This window comes from Drosophila tropicalis, unplaced genomic scaffold, assembly GCF_018151085.1.
Source record: "Drosophila tropicalis isolate 14030-0801.00 unplaced genomic scaffold, ASM1815108v1 contig_158, whole genome shotgun sequence".
NCBI lineage: Eukaryota > Metazoa > Arthropoda > Insecta > Diptera > Drosophilidae > Drosophila > Drosophila tropicalis.
In genome coordinates this window covers 10,211,808-10,227,629 of record NW_027172602.1, presented here as the reverse complement: position 1 = coordinate 10,227,629, position 15,822 = coordinate 10,211,808, and the positions used below count along the sequence as shown (strand labels likewise).

The window sequence follows — 15,822 nt, the reverse complement described above, 5'->3', positions numbered from 1 at the left end:
AGTTAGTTGAAGTGTATATAGCCTTCACCTAATACTCTAATTACAGGGTATAAAGGCAACTAAAACTAAAAACGACAAAATTGAGAGTGGGCTGCTAGCAGCATTCTCATATAACATAGGACAGTGAAGCCTGCCCTTCTATGACTGCGAACTACAGTGAGAATATACCCACATGTACATTTTTGTAGCAGGATAATCTAAATTTGAGATTACAGAAATTAAAGTAAAGTTGTTCAATGTTTCTCTCTCTCTCTGTGTGTGTGTGTGTGTGTTTGGGTTTGTCTTTTGCATGCGGCGCGATATCTATGATAGATATACTCGTATTTCCATTTCGTACTCCATAATACATATGAGCCAATGCGGGCTGCCTTTTTCTCTGCAAAGCCCCCTAAAAGTGGCTACTCTTATCAAGACATAACCATCTGGCTGACTACATAAAACACTCAACTTTTTGTTGGGATTTTTGTTTTGGTTTTTGTTATGAGTTTGTTTTTATTTTTTTTTTCCCCCAGATACTCAAGTGGTCAATTAATATAAGAAAAAACAAATATTGTGACAGCCTCACAGAGTCATAAAGAGAGTCAAGTTGAGGTTGTGTCGCGCGGCATCAAGAAGGAGATTAGGATTCATTTGCATATATGCAAATCAATCAGCAATTTGCTAGTGCAATTAGCCACGTTGCCAAGTGGCCAAGAGACCCAAAGCTAGGATCTCAGGCAACATGACATTTCTCAATTTCTTGTTATTTGTTTCAATCAGTCAGCCAGTTGTCGTAGAGATAAGCTCTCTTGGCCCAATCCGCAAATGTGAATCCTACAAAAACCCAGCGAAGCGACGTTGAAAGAAGTTCGGATCGTACAAAAAAGGACAAAATTAAAGCGTCGTCTTTGGTATACCCTGTAGAAAGTATTAGATTGAAGCACTTTGGCTCATCTTCTGTGTTTCGCAAATACATTTGGCCAAATTTTATGGACTAATATATGTATATTTGATTTAAAAGCGTTACTTTGGGAAATAAATGTTCCTTTGAAGTGCTATGTTAAAAACCTAGACAAGTTTAGTTAGGCTCCAAAGAATCCTAGGGAGTAAACTCAGTTGACTTGGCTCTAATGTCCTTCTGTCTGAATACTCCCTCGAGCCAATCGATGCAGGGTATAAGCAAAACATCGACGACTATCGACGACGACGCACAACTGGTCCCGGTTTCCGCATCTTTGTTCGCTGGCGTCGCGTCGCAGTTGCGTCGCTGCTGTAGCGTTGCGTTTCTAGTGGCAGCGGCGGCGTATCTTAAAATTGAAGCTATTCAGTTGCTTTTGCGCCGTTCCAAAGTCAACAACTAGCCAAGAAATATCGTACGTATCGAATGAACGTCGTTTTGTTGTCGCGATTCTGTTTTTTTTTTTCTGTTTTTTTCTGCTCTTTTCCTCTGCATGCGTATGTGTGTGTGTGTGTGTTTAGATACATTTCCCAATGTTGAAATCGAAATACTTTTACTTGATATATTTTCCCAAAAAAAAAACTATTTCCCAGGAAAGTTGTGTGTGTGTGTGTGTGTGTGTGTAAAAATGTCGTTGTTGGTATTCTGTTTTTGTTGTTGCCGCCTTTAATTAATACAAGTATTTTGAAGTTACTTTTGCCTTTGCCTTTTTTGTTGTTTTTGCCTTAAATACTTTAGATAAAAATATTTGCCACATTTGTGTTGTTGATTGTTATTTGAGCTCTTTAAATAAACAAAACCAGAAAAGACAATCAAATTGTTGGCATCTTAGATTGATCTATTTGATTTGGCAGCAAAATACATTTCTCTACTATATTATGTACCTGAAAAATCAGACAAAACTGAATAAGATTTTTATTTATTTTACGTGTTCGATTTGAAAATTTACTTAATTGCTTATAATTTTAGCCTTATTCATTTCGTTCCCTTTGAGTTATGTGATTTGTAACACGAATCGACATCAAAATTGAGGTTCTATATAAAACTTGATATGTTTGAGTGGAAGTAACTGTAGAAGGTCTTTGAAAATCGATGAGTTATATAGTTGTTACCCTACATATTGTATATACATTGTGAATAGGGAATAGTATAAATCATTATTTTGATAATTTAAAAGTTGTTAAGTCTATATTTACCTCACTGTACGCTAAACGCTGTCTTTAAGGCGTTAATTAAACCAGTTCTACAAATAACTTTATATTATCAATATTTACCAATTATTGATTAATATAATTGTGATCTGACAACTTCTTTGTCATCTTAATGGTTTTAGGACAATAACTTGTTTAATTTACCTTACTTTTGCCTCTATAATTCGATTTCATCTCACAATACTCAATGTATGGTTATTAAATTTGATAGTGCAGTCCTCGGTAGACGAGTTGTCTAAGTGACCCAGTCATTTGAGCAACTGAACAACGAGGATCCGGGTTCGAATCCCAGGCTAGTGTATGGATGTAGTTTTCGTCTAAGCCGAAGGCCTTAGTTGCCAGTGCTTGTAAAATATAGTTAGGTTGATAGTTTAAAACTATATCCTATACTTATAATAATAATAATAAATTTGATACACTAATATTTGCTAACAATATCTATTAGCCTACTAAATTTTATAGAAATTGAAACCAAATTAGCCAAGTAATCAGTAAGATTAGCTAAAGTGATCATGGGCTTATAAAAGTAAGCCAGTGATCGAGTAGAATGGAGTAGGTTAAAAAAAGAAAAAGAGATTCTTAATAACGATTTCTAATTGTAATACTTAATTATAATTGTGAATGTACAAATATCGAATTTGATTTAAGACTATGGGAAACGTTAACTACATAGAAACGAACCGCCGCATAAGCGATTCATTGTGACCCTAGACAAAAACCACAAAACTGGACACTGATCACTGAACTGGCCAATGGCCACTGGTCAAAACAGCTGCCATAAATAGCATATGGCAGTTGTGGCAGTTGCAACTGGCAGTTAAAGTTAAAGAAGGAAAAGAAAAAAGGAAAAAGAAAAAAAAACGTTAAACGTAAAAAACATTTATGGAGTGGCCCAGTCCAGTCCAGTCCTAGCCTAGCCTAGCTTAGCCGGCCAAGACGTGAACCAGGCGGAGGCAGGAGCTTGGAAGCTAAATGGAAGCCAAAGTGCCGCCACCATTAATCAACGCCCAAGTTAGCCACCAACTAGGTGGAAAGTAATAACTCCTCTGCTTCTCACTCGCCATTCAACCAGACTGACTCTTTATGATAAACTTTGACATGGATGGTGGGTGGACGGGAAGGGGAGGGCTGTGAATGAAGCGATCTTCATAAATCAAATTGGGCAACAAGTTAATTGAAAATTGTTAAAAGTGAAATTGAGCCAAGACCAGAGCACTCCCCCCGCCATATACCCCGAGGCATGAGCATTTTCCAACAAATGTGCCACTAAACTGACAGATTTGGCCATAATAAAAACAAGCCAATGCGAAAGACGTTGAGAGTGAGCCTGAGACAGAGACTAAAAACCAAGTTGGAGTTGGAGTTGGAGTTTGAGCCTGGAAAATAAGTTGCCAACTTTAATTTATTGTGACATAACGGTATAATCTGACATAAATTATTGATAAGACGAACGCGCGACCATAAAAGTACAAAACAGTTGGAAAAACTCCAACAACAAGGAGTTCAAATGAAGTCAAATATATATATATACACATATATACACGTATAATATATGTAATATAAAAATATATTTTATCCAAATTCCGAAAACGAATTGCTTATACTCTAGTCGCTATAAATAAAGAGCCTCTATCCATATCGTCTATCGATACTAAGAGGAATCGTCCCAGAATTAAGACCTAGTTCTTTGATTTTATAGAAATTCTAAGCACTAATCTGATCTATATCTAGTTATTCTTAACGAAGAAGAATTGAAATATTAATGTATTTGCTAGTCGTAATCTAAATATCAATCGATCAATCGAGAAAAAGGAAATTTATTCGCAAATGATACATTAAGGATTCCTTTGGGAACATTACAAAGTTTTCTAACTTAATTGTTTGGCTACTCTTGGAACTTTAAAGAAATTCTCAAAAGTTTGAAGAAGTTTTTAAGTTCAATTTCCATCAAAGAAGTTTTTGAAGTTCAATTTCCATCTGAAACTGAAATTTCTGAAATTTTGATCAACCCATAAGTTGGATATACATTTGACTAGAGTATGGGTGTGCTTGTGTGTGTGTGTATGTGTGTATAGAGAAACAACAACAGCTAACAAAGCTTATAAATCATTTGGCCAACGACAAGAGACACTAACAACAACAACAACAACTACACTCCAGGCCTACTTGGAGTGGAAGTTGGAGATGGAAGTTGAGAGTTAGGAGTTGGAGAGCTCTATGGCAAAATGTATCTTTTGGATCTATTATTTGACTTATATGTGAGCATAAATGTGTTGATATGATGACGTACAACAATAACAACAACAATAAACAACGACTCGTTTGATAGTTAATACCAAGTTTTCCATTCGTTTTTTCTTAGTTAAACTAAATAATCTTTCAACAAGAGCTTAGTTTTTACAACACATTAAAAATTTTAAAGTTAATTGAACTAATTTCTGAATTTCCCTTTCCTTTGCAGGTAAATATAATGGAAATCAGCTTGATTCTATGACTCAATTTAAGCCTACTATTATACGAAAGACTTAGGCAAAAAACCTTAAATTGATTGCAATACGAAAGTTAAAGAGACTTTGCTGGCAATTGAAGATGGCATTGTTTCCATCCTCATCGCGTCCGCGTACGCTAATGGAACAGCTTTTGGCTAGAAAAATAGAGGCTGCTGCAGCGGCTGCAGCAGCCGGAACGGGCTCTGGCACTGCCTCAGCCTCAGCCGCAGGAGCCGGCTCCTCAAACGATCCAAGCACCTCCATTCAAAATAATTCAAGCATAATTGGTGCCCCACCACCAGTGGGTGGTGGGCTGGGGCTGGGTGTTAATATCGCCACAAGTCGCCTGCGTCGTACTGATTCGTTGGATTCGACAAGTAGCCTCGGTTCGCTGGCCTTTGGCGAGGATGTTTGCCGCTGTGATGATTGCCTTTTGGGCATTGTTGATCTTTATGTGGTCAGCGGAGCCGAGGCTGAGGCGGCCAAAAAGAAGGTAAGATGGTAAAACATTGTCAAAGCTTTTGTTAGCAAATCATCTAAATCGATTCCACAAAATTTGTTGAATTAGTTTATGATCTTAATCAAACATTAGGAACACAGGCGTAAAATTTCGATCTTATCTATCTATTTTGATTAAAGACAGACGGGAAATTAATAAATTTAAAGCTTAAGTCACTTGGCAGGGCAAATATTTCTATAAATCGAACTTCTAAACCCGATTTATCCCAACAGTGCCAAAATTTGTATTATTTTTCACTTGGTTTCATTTTTTACCACTTAGAGAAGATATCATTCCGACCTTAATATCCTATCCTGCTAGATCAACATAAATACTTGGATCCTTTCGAATCAGTGAATAGTTCTTCGTCAGTTTTAGAGCTATCATATTACTTTTATGCAACTGAGCAACGTATTTTAATACTTAAGGAAATTGGCTACTAATTGTAAGATGATATGATTCAATAGTCACCACTGCGTATGAGTGATGTCTTATGTTAAAATTTGTTTATAGAAAGGAATGCTAACGATAAGCTTAATTTTATAAGCTTTATGATTATAATTATTTCCATTATGTATATAGACACATCGTATATGTTCATATTAATCGATCGTTATCTTATTCCTTCTTAAAGAAAGAAAAAAGGGTTCTATTCTGGATCTTTCTGTTTGTCAAAGTTATGGATCTATAAAGAAAATTGATGCTTTCAAACCTTGTAAGTACCCGATTAGAGAGAGCAATTTTCGTCCAAGATCGTTCAAAGCTTAAATAAATAACGGTCGCCTAACAAAGCTTCTTTGGGGTTGCTAACTTGGCTAAGCGATCACCGAAACAAAGCTTTTGCCACTTGAAACAACAATATTCAAAAAACAAAAGAAGAAAACCGAAAAAGTTCACTTGCTTTTGCCGATCGTTCTGAATTTCAAGGGAGACTTAAGGTTGTGCGGCTGAGGCACAGGCTACAGCTTAGCGTTGGCGTCAGTCATATTGAATTACGAGTATTTTGGACTTATGGACCGGTCCAAAAAGCTGTTGCTGCTGTTAATGCTGCTGCTGCTACGCGATCGCCATTGACGTCACTATACCAGAGAGAGAGCGGAGAGAGAGCCAGCGAATGCTAGAGAGTAGCTTAAAAGAGAAGAGAAGACCAGCTCGTTGATCGTAAGAGAAAGTAATAGTACTTTCTCGGCAAATTCATCATTCTTTTAATGGAAGTTTCTTCAAGGATCAATGTGATAACAAAATATAATTGTTTTTGGGGGCTAGACGTTTCAATTTTAATGAGCATCATTATTTGTTACCCACTCCCACTTCCATTACCCACTCCCCCATACTTTCACACAAACGCACACCACATGGCATGGCACTCCCTCACATTGGAAATTCTATTGGCGTTGTCTAACCATTCCATATACATATATAAAGTCCATATGCCTCGTCTTTGTGTCTGTGTGTGTGATTCTGTGGCGTATCTCCGTGGCTGTCATTGCTGTTTGTGTTATCAGTCTCAATATTAGCTATTTTCACGTCATTCCCTCATTATTGAATGGGTTGCTACTTGAGTTAGGACAAATATTTCGTACTTAAACTGAATTTCAAAGACCATTTTCGTTTTGGCCAAGCCGAATCTGTTTCTCTACTTATGAATAGACGGATCATTATGGATTGTTAACTATTTTCTGTTTCCGGTTTATGAATCTCATGTCGAATATGTGAAAAACAAGGAAATTTCGTTAAATGTTTGGGAAGTGTCCCATTTAAATGTATTTTGGGTATCCTATATTCCCAATTTTCTTTTGAATACATTCGTCTTATATATATATTTCACATCTATTCATATATGATATATGCTCCAGTTCTAGGGGTTTGAAACTCAATTGGAAACCCTCGTAATTAGTTAGGACTTTATACACTTTACATTTGCCGCCGTTGCTGCTTCCAGCTGTTGTATACCCTGTACAAGGCATTGAATTGGGTATATGTGTATCCAATAAATGAGGTAACAACAATATTTAAAATTTCAACTATCTAAATGTGGAAACTACTTTTAACAACATTTAAGGTCGCCAAAATGTTTGCCTGTTTTCGATCATCATTCAGCCATGAGATCTAGATCTCAGAGACTATAATAACTAGAGCCAATTTAGAAAATTTAGTTAAAAGCCTCGTTTGCATGCGTTACTCCGCCTTCTTTGACCATAGGACAAAGTACTTCTATATGACGGCTTATTGCATACTTTTGAGGGCAAAGTTTTCTCATATTACAGCTATAGATTCGCCACTAACTAAGGCTAAAACCTAATCATCTAAGAATCTAGAAAGTACTTCAAAGAGAGTCGCAGAAGGACGCAAGTTGTTACTGTGTCAGTCCTCACTTGAAACCATCTAGAGGATATTTGCAAAGTCGTTGCTTTTGGGTATCAGAAGTACGGAAATTTTTTTCTGCTGCTGTTGTTGCTACTGCTGCTGCTGGTGGTGGTGGTGGTGCTCATCGCTTCAGCGCAGAGTCAGTCTCTCAACCAGTTGAGCTTTTGCAGCGATCGCGTGCGGTTTCGGTCTGGCTGCGTGGAGAGAAACGAGAGAACCCCACCAATTGTGTCTGTTTAGTCAGTCAGTTAGTCTGTCTGTCCGTCTGTCTGTCTGTCTGTCTGTCTACCGTTTCTGTCTCGGCGGTACGGCGGAGAAACCATCACTGAAAACGCGTCAACCAAAAAACCAAACCAAAGCAGCAAACCAATCGACTAACCAAGCCAGCGAAATTCCAAAAAATTCCAAAACGACGATACAAAATTACCGAAAATTGATTTTAATTTGTGTTTTTGTTTTCGTTTTGTATTCAGTATTTTGTATTTCTTCTTTTTTTTTTTTTTTTTTTTCGTTTAATGAAATTTTTCGCTTGTCATAAAGTTGTGTATGTATTTTATTATTATCATTTAACTTGTTGCATGTGGCAAGTGGCAAGTGGCAAGTGTTAAGGGATAAGGGGCAAATTGTTACTGTTGCTGCTGCGGCTAATGTAAAAAGCGTTAATTGTCTTAGCACGCGCCAAAAGCAAAACGCATACAATCCAGAAAAAACCAAAGAGCCAAGAACAACAACACGAAATATACATAAACATATACCATATATGTATATATATATGTGTATGTACATACTTTGCACCCAAAATTTATTCAAGTTTATGTAAACATTTACACATCAACAACAACAACAACAATAACAATAACAATAATAATAATAACAACAAGAACAGCAACACTAGCAACAAAATTTTTGCTGAACGACAACGACGTCAATGGGTCGAGAACTCTCAGACTCCCAGTGTATGTGTGTGTGGGAGAGAGGGGTGGGTAGGGGAGGTCACACCCCACTTTTTTTCGCCCCTCGCCACCAAGTCACACTAAATGACTCTCCAGCCAACGCATCTAAATTATATAATTGAAGATGGACATACGAGCGACCTGATCGGAATGAACAGAGAAACGTTTTTTTTTTTTTTACAACAATTTTCGGCAATTGAAGCTCATTTAAGTCAGCCAAAAATGGCACTTCCCCCACATCATCTCCTCCCACAAGTTCTCCCTTTCTCTCTTACTCCAGCTGCTGCTGTTGCTGCTGTAATTGGCGTCGATCGTTCAATAACATCCGCCGTACAATACAATAAGCAAAATCCCTTCACTCTCCTCCCCATCTCTCTCTCTGAGACTCTCTCTCTCTCACTCTTTAGAATCTCTCTTTTCCTCATTAGTTGGTATCCACCGCCCCCAAAAACGATCCAAAACCAAGTGAACCCAAACCATTCTGTGCGTCAATAGCAACCAAAATAGAAAAAAAAAATGTTTACTTTATTAATTTAAGGCTTTCGGTAGTTAAAAAAAAAATGTATGTATATATACATATATACTTATTATGGCAACAACAAAACCTTTGTTAAAAAGAGACAGAGTGTGTGTGTGTGTGTGTGAGTGTGTGAATAGTATTGTAATGCGTTGCGGCACCTAGTAAACCATTTATATATGTATATACATATATTGGGGATATAACTATATATGTACCTATACCTTATATCGAGTTGTGTTATCGCTATTGTCGACGTCGTTGTTATTGTTGTTGTCGTTCACCAAAAAACGCATTGAAGTTTCATATAATACAATAGAATTGCTATACCCTATCAAAATCTCGACATGGGTATACCCCATAGTCCCATATTCGTATGTACATACATACTATATGTAGATATAATCTTGATCTACTACAGATACAGAGAGAAAGAGTTCTATTCAACGCCCTGAAAGTCGTTTCTGTAAACTTTGCCTTGATTTTGCATTAGATAACACTAAATTCTAGACATAAAGCTAGACCAAATGGGCTTCAATATATGTATAATATTCATTGAAGAAAGTTTCCTAAGTTTTTTAAAACCTTTTAGCTTCCAGCATTAAATTCTAGACACTAATAGGTTTAGCAGAAAGTTTCATAAGTTCACTTTTTCGCTTTACATAAGCCTCTGCTTTGCTTTAGAGACCGTTTCTCAACACTATATTCTAGACATAAAGTCACACCAAATGGGGATAAGTACTAAGAAATCGCCAGGGATTCATAGAAGAACATTTTCAAAGTTTATTCTTCAAATTGTTGTTAGATTGTGTAAAATTTCAAATTCATATACCTTTCAAGTGAAAAATATAGTTCTAAATTGTAGAAATGTATACAAATATTTGGGATAAATATTAAGGTATTCAATACTTTGTTTACTTTACGCAACGACACAAGTTGCAGTCGACGTAACTATTGTTTTTTCTTTCGTTTTCGCATTATTTACTTATAGGCAGAAACAAATATTTCGTGTTTACATGAACCAGAAATTTTGTAAGTTACCCATTAAAGTAAGTACATGTAATGTACCTACATACATATAAATATATGCCCAGTGAAAATCTCAAGTTGAAAGCCAATTCGTTACCTCCTAGTATAGTAGCTTAGCTTTTGTTTTGTAAGAACAAAACAAAATCTTGCAAAGAAAAACAAACAAACAAACAATAGTAGCAAAAATACGCAAACCTCTTTGTCTCTCTTTGTAATAATTGCTCAGTGCCGGTGATCCAATGTCAGACTTAACATCAATTTTTGCAATTATTTAGGTGATAATCGCGAATTGTGAAAATAAAATCGTGCTCTTCTTCTTGTCTCACTTAAATGTTATTTATAGCAGACAGAGATAAATCCATCTCTCACTTATATGTATGTAGGCACATATTTGTATATGTATATATAGTACATTGCTCAAGATTATTCAAGTAAAACGCCAATTTTCTGAATGAATAATGCTATCAGCTCTGGTCCAAGGACGTTTAGATGTTTGCCCAAAAGCTCTAGTACCGATCCAAGTGAGAAATATACACACATTTGACAAAGATCAAGCTAAGTTTGTGTGAATCTCACCTCGAAAAATCCTTTTAAAATTAAAAATATGATTCGGATTGGTTCTTTTCAATACTTGCATTTGAAATGCTAACGATTTCACATTTTACAACACTGTTTTCTATTGAAAAACGTCTAGATTTTCAAGAATTCAAAGCCAAGATTGCTCTAATGAATAAAGAGTTTGAAAAAAAGATGAAAAATATTCCAAATTCCTGCTTATTCCCTTATATCCTGCGACTCTTCGGATGTTTTACAACACTGTTTATTGTTATATGTTTTGATTTGAATTCAAATTGAACTCCGAAAAGAAAAGAAACCACATTTGCACACATTTCTTTCTAATTAGCCAAATATTTCAAACAGAAACGATCAATCTTGCTTGTTCCCAACTTTTATCGTTTTCATTCCTTCAACGATATCGATCGCAAGAACAACCAAAAAAAAAAGCCATAAACCCAAAAATAACTCTAAAAAAGATATGAAAGCGAAGGTCTTGCGAATATTTAGTGTACTGGGCATGCGGTTACGGTTACGGTTACCCTAAATGGGACCATGGAATATGCTTGTAAGCAGACTGTAACGTCAACGTCTCTGTCAACGTCAACGTCGCAGCTGGCGTATCAAGGTTTCGAGGTGTTTGAGTTGTTCTTGTTGTTGTTCGGTTACTTGTTATCGACAACGCCGACAACGACGTCGGCAGAAGCAGCTTTTGCAAATGACGTCAAATGGTTTTGAAAGAAATTTCAGTATATACATATATGTTATATAGACTGCGAGAGAGAGAGAGAGAGGGGAGAGAGATTCGAATTCATTTGTTGTTGTTGGTTTTCGTAACTGGATAGCCGTTGCCATTTCCATTATTATCATAATGTGTTTTTTTGTTGTTGTTGTTGTTATTGTTGTTTTTATGGCTTTTGCCTTGCGCCGAGTCTGAATTTAAGTCTGAAAACGCTTCGTTCAGCCCTGGTCTGGTCTGGACTAGACGTGGTAGTAGTAGCCTCAGATGGAGGTGCCAAGATGCCAACACGCGCAACTTCTACCAAAAATAAAAAAAAATCGAAAAAAAACAACAAATGTCTACTTTAAGTTTTCAGTTTGTTGCTACATGGCAGATACATATGTATGTACATACAGATGTATGTACATATGTATGTATGTACATAAAGAGATACATCGTATGCATTATAAATTTAATCAATTTTGATTGATGTGTCTGATCGACGATCGGCGCGAGGAATAGCGCACAGAATGGCAAAGACTCGGATTTTTATACACTTACAAATATAAATTGTGGCGTACCCTGGACACAAAGAGAACGGAATCTCGATAACTGATATCAGACACATGGCGTATACGTTATTTTCTATATAGTTTGAGTATTGCCCCTTAGTTATGGCCCATTACTGATAAACAATACCGATACTTATCGATTATTGCTAAGCATCGTCAATTGCCAATCAAACATGGCGTATACGTTATATGGAATTACTAATTGCCCATTCGACACGGCGTATACGTCATGTAACTCATATTAGTTCATTTTTTCAATCTTAAAGTAAGAATATCTTTTCACTTCCGGATTGTATCCCATATATCATTGCCATCCACAAATGCTATTAGAGGGTATCCATATCCATATCCTTATGGCTAGCAGCAGTCGTCGTTGCCATCGAGCGATTTAGGTGCGAACAGGTTCAGGTTTTGGCAAATGCGTAGAAATCAATCAGCAATCAACAATCACCAATCACTGCAGCCGCAACAGCAACAGCTTCATCAAGATGTCTTCTCTGTCTTTTCCTCCACCTCTCCACCTTGTTGGCCCTAGCTGACTCTTTTTCTATATATACCCGTCACTCAGAAACCTGAAAGGTTATATTTGGCTTACATCAAAGTTATTGTTTGTTTTAGATACTTAAAATGTGTAAATTTGGGCAGTTCTTAAAACGAAATTCATAATTTGAGATAAAAATTAAACATATTTTAGATAATTTTTGATAACAATACATTACAATCAATCAGATTCCCAGCCTGCTCTTTTTCCATAGCATACTTTGTGGCGTCATAAAAATAAAATTTAAGAAATTCTCACAAAAAAGCCTTGCGAATTGTAAAAAATGTCTAATTTTTTTATAACTGAACATTAAATATTATATAGGAGATAATATTGTGTCTCAAAACTCCCAAGTTTCCACATAACACTGAGCAACGGGTATATTGAATTCGTTTATACACATTTTCTGTTTTCTACAATCTATCTCTCTTCCTCTCCCTTCTCTCTTTTCACCTCTCTGTCTCTCTGTCGCTCTCGGTGTGTGCGTGTGTGTGTTTATAATAGCCACAATCACAGGTCGTCGGCGGCGGCAGCGGCAGTCAGTGTATACCTTTAGGTCTAGTTCTAGCTGTTATGTGTATCTCTCTCTCTAATGTGCACTAGAACGCCCATTGCCACATGTCGTGTAAAATGTCCGTGCGTGCCTTTAAGCAGCAGCAGCAGCAACAACAGCAGCAAAAACAGTCATCGCCTTCAGGTCAGAATCAAGGACGACCTGCTGCTTTGAACGTGCAACCAGCAATTGCAGCTCTTGCATCGGCATCTGGACAAACACCGCCAACTCCGCCGCCATCGCCTCAAGTTCGCATCTACGAGGATTTCGATAGAATGAGCGCCAAAGAAGTGTATTATAATGAGGCGGGTAAAAAAGTTACTGTCAAGTTGTTACATTTTCCGGATGTACCACCCGAGGATATAGCCAAACTACATTTCGATGATGATGACGATGACGATGACGACGGTGATGATGATGATATTAATGACGATGGCTTGGATAGTGATGCTGGCAATGCAATGAAAAACAAAGGAACAAAACCAACCACAGCCTCCAATGAAGATAGCGAAGATGCTGGAAGTGAAGCAGAAGTTGCCTCCGGTGCATCGAGTAGCACAAATGTGAAGAAAATCTTTCGTCGTAAACTCTCCGGCAATAATATGCAGCCACGCAAATGTAGCCTGGCCTTTGCTCAGGCTCATGGCATCAGGCAAAGAGCCGAGAAGAAACTATCAATGCCAACGATAAGTATAACAGCGAATTCGGGTGACCATGTTGGCCACACAGCGGTGGGTCATAGGAAACTATCACAACCCTTGGGATCACCGCAATCACCCATATTCCTGCGACGATCACATTCGCCTTTGGGCCAGAGTTTGTGTCCCGGCTATATACAATACTCAAAGTCATTGCTGGAAGTGCCCATGCCAAGGGATTATGGCTATGCGAGCAGTGATGATTTGAGTTCTGAATGGGACTCAGATGTGTCCACATCGGCAGCAAATTCAACAACTAATTCGTCCTCAGCATCGGCAGCGAATGCCTCAACATCTGCGAGTGGTACAAAGAAGGTAAACTGTGCAAAATTTCTATAAAGATCGGGGCTCAATATCACATTTTGACATGACAAATATAAAATTAAGCTTTAGATTGAATCCCATTGAATTCTAAATGTTAAGCTTTTAATTATTGTTTATGTTGCAGAGTTCTGGTTGGCGTAAAATACGTAATATTGTGCAATGGACACCGTTCTTTCAAACGTATAAGAAACAACGTTATCCATGGGTCCAATTGGCCGGTCATCAGGGTAATTTCAAAGCTGGGCCCGAACCTGGTACTGTTCTTAAGAAACTCTGCCCCAAGGAGGAAGAATGCTTTCAGGTGCTTATGCAGGATGTCCTGCGACCCTATGTTCCTGTCTACAAAGGTCAGGTGACGAGTGAAGATGGTGAACGTGAGTTTATCTTTTTATACACAGCGTACTAGAAAACAAAGGTTATTAATTATTGTCATATTTGGGTTTCGGTTTTTTCTAGTCTATTTGCAGTTACAGGATCTATTGAGCGATTATGTGCAACCTTGCGTAATGGATTGCAAAATCGGTGTGCGTACGTATTTAGAGGAAGAACTATCCAAGGCCAAGGAAAAGCCAAAGTTACGAAAAGATATGTACGATAAGATGATACAAATTGATCCACAAGCACCAAACGCTGAGGAACATGCAGCCAAGGCGGTGACCAAACCTCGTTATATGGTCTGGCGTGAAACGATATCGAGTACTGCAACACTTGGATTTCGGATTGAGGTACATACATACACATATACATACGTAAAGAGGGAGCTGTCCCCTAAAGTATGCAAAATGTTAGTTTGGTATGTCCTGTAGTTGACAAAAATTCTTCTAGAAAAATGTTTGTAACCATGAACATTTATTATTCATATGCATATTATGGAAATTCGATTTGCTTGCATACTTTAGGGGGCAGAGTTTCTCCATTTCGAATATTTGAACCAATATAGAATCTCTGCTGATCTGTCTCTCTATTTCTTTCTCGCTCTCTCTCACTGCAGGGCATCAAGAAAAGCGATGGCACTAGTTCCAAAGATTTCAAAACCACCAAGTCACGTGAACAAATTAAATTGGCCTTTGATGAATTTCTCAGTGGTCAGCCACATATACTGGTAAGTAGTATATCAAATAAGTATTCAACTTTGACCTTATGAATGATCATATCTAATTTGTATATAGCCTCGCTATATTCAACGCCTGCGGGCAATTCGCGCCACATTGGCTCTATCCGAATTCTTTCAAACTCATGAGGTAATCGGCAGTTCGCTGCTCTTTGTCCATGATCATGCACATGCCAGTATCTGGCTAATTGATTTTGCCAAGACAGTGGCTCTGCCTCCGGAACATAATATTGATCATTATTCAGCCTGGAAGGTGGGGAATCATGAGGATGGCTATCTGATTGGGATCAATAATCTCATTGACATATTTGTCGAGCTGCAGGCGGCACATGAGGAACGTCAGGAACGTGAAGAACGGCTGGAACAGGATGCAGACACTATTTTAGGCGAATGAATATTCCCAATTAACATTCCCGACATACACACACCCATACACAATCATTTCCCTTTCAACAAAAAAGTGCTTGAAAAGCAAACAAAAAAAAAAAAAAGAAAGAAAACGAGAGAATCAACTTAGTTTAATTGCATTTTTTTTTTTTTTTTTTTTTTCCTTTCCCATTAATATTTAAGAAAACGAAAACAGAATACAACAAAAAAAAAAAAAAAAAAAATAAATAAATAAAAAACAAAGACTGAAACAAACATTTTACATATACATTTCATACACATATTATATAACTATACACATTAAATTGTAAATTAACTTTATGTCCTGATAACACCCAAAAAACTAAAATGAACATCA

At 37.2% G+C, this 15,822-nt stretch overlaps 1 protein-coding gene across 3 annotated transcripts; it reads left to right on the top strand.

Moving 5' to 3' along the window:
* Nucleotides 1-1,337: 1,337 nt before the first annotated feature.
* IP3K2 (Inositol 1,4,5-triphosphate kinase 2) lies at nt 1,338-15,780 on the top strand. 3 transcript variants are annotated; one of them, XM_068302692.1, is made up of 6 exons: nt 1,338-1,352; nt 4,610-5,130; nt 14,091-14,340; nt 14,423-14,691; nt 14,958-15,068; nt 15,136-15,780. In XM_068302692.1, exons 2-6 carry the CDS (start codon nt 4,738-4,740, stop codon nt 15,469-15,471), a joined length of 1,359 nt encoding a protein of 452 aa, XP_068158793.1. In that variant the 5' UTR covers nt 1,338-1,352; nt 4,610-4,737; the 3' UTR covers nt 15,472-15,780. The 3 variants fall into 3 exon arrangements, with proteins under 3 accessions (XP_068158793.1, XP_068158792.1, XP_068158791.1); XM_068302691.1 differs by lacking the exon at nt 1,338-1,352 and adding an exon at nt 12,896-13,957 and having other exon boundaries at nt 5,066-5,130; XM_068302690.1 differs by lacking the exons at nt 1,338-1,352; nt 4,610-5,130 and adding exons at nt 7,652-8,047; nt 12,896-13,957 and having other exon boundaries at nt 15,136-15,779.
* The last annotated feature ends 42 nt before the right edge of the window (nt 15,781-15,822 follow it).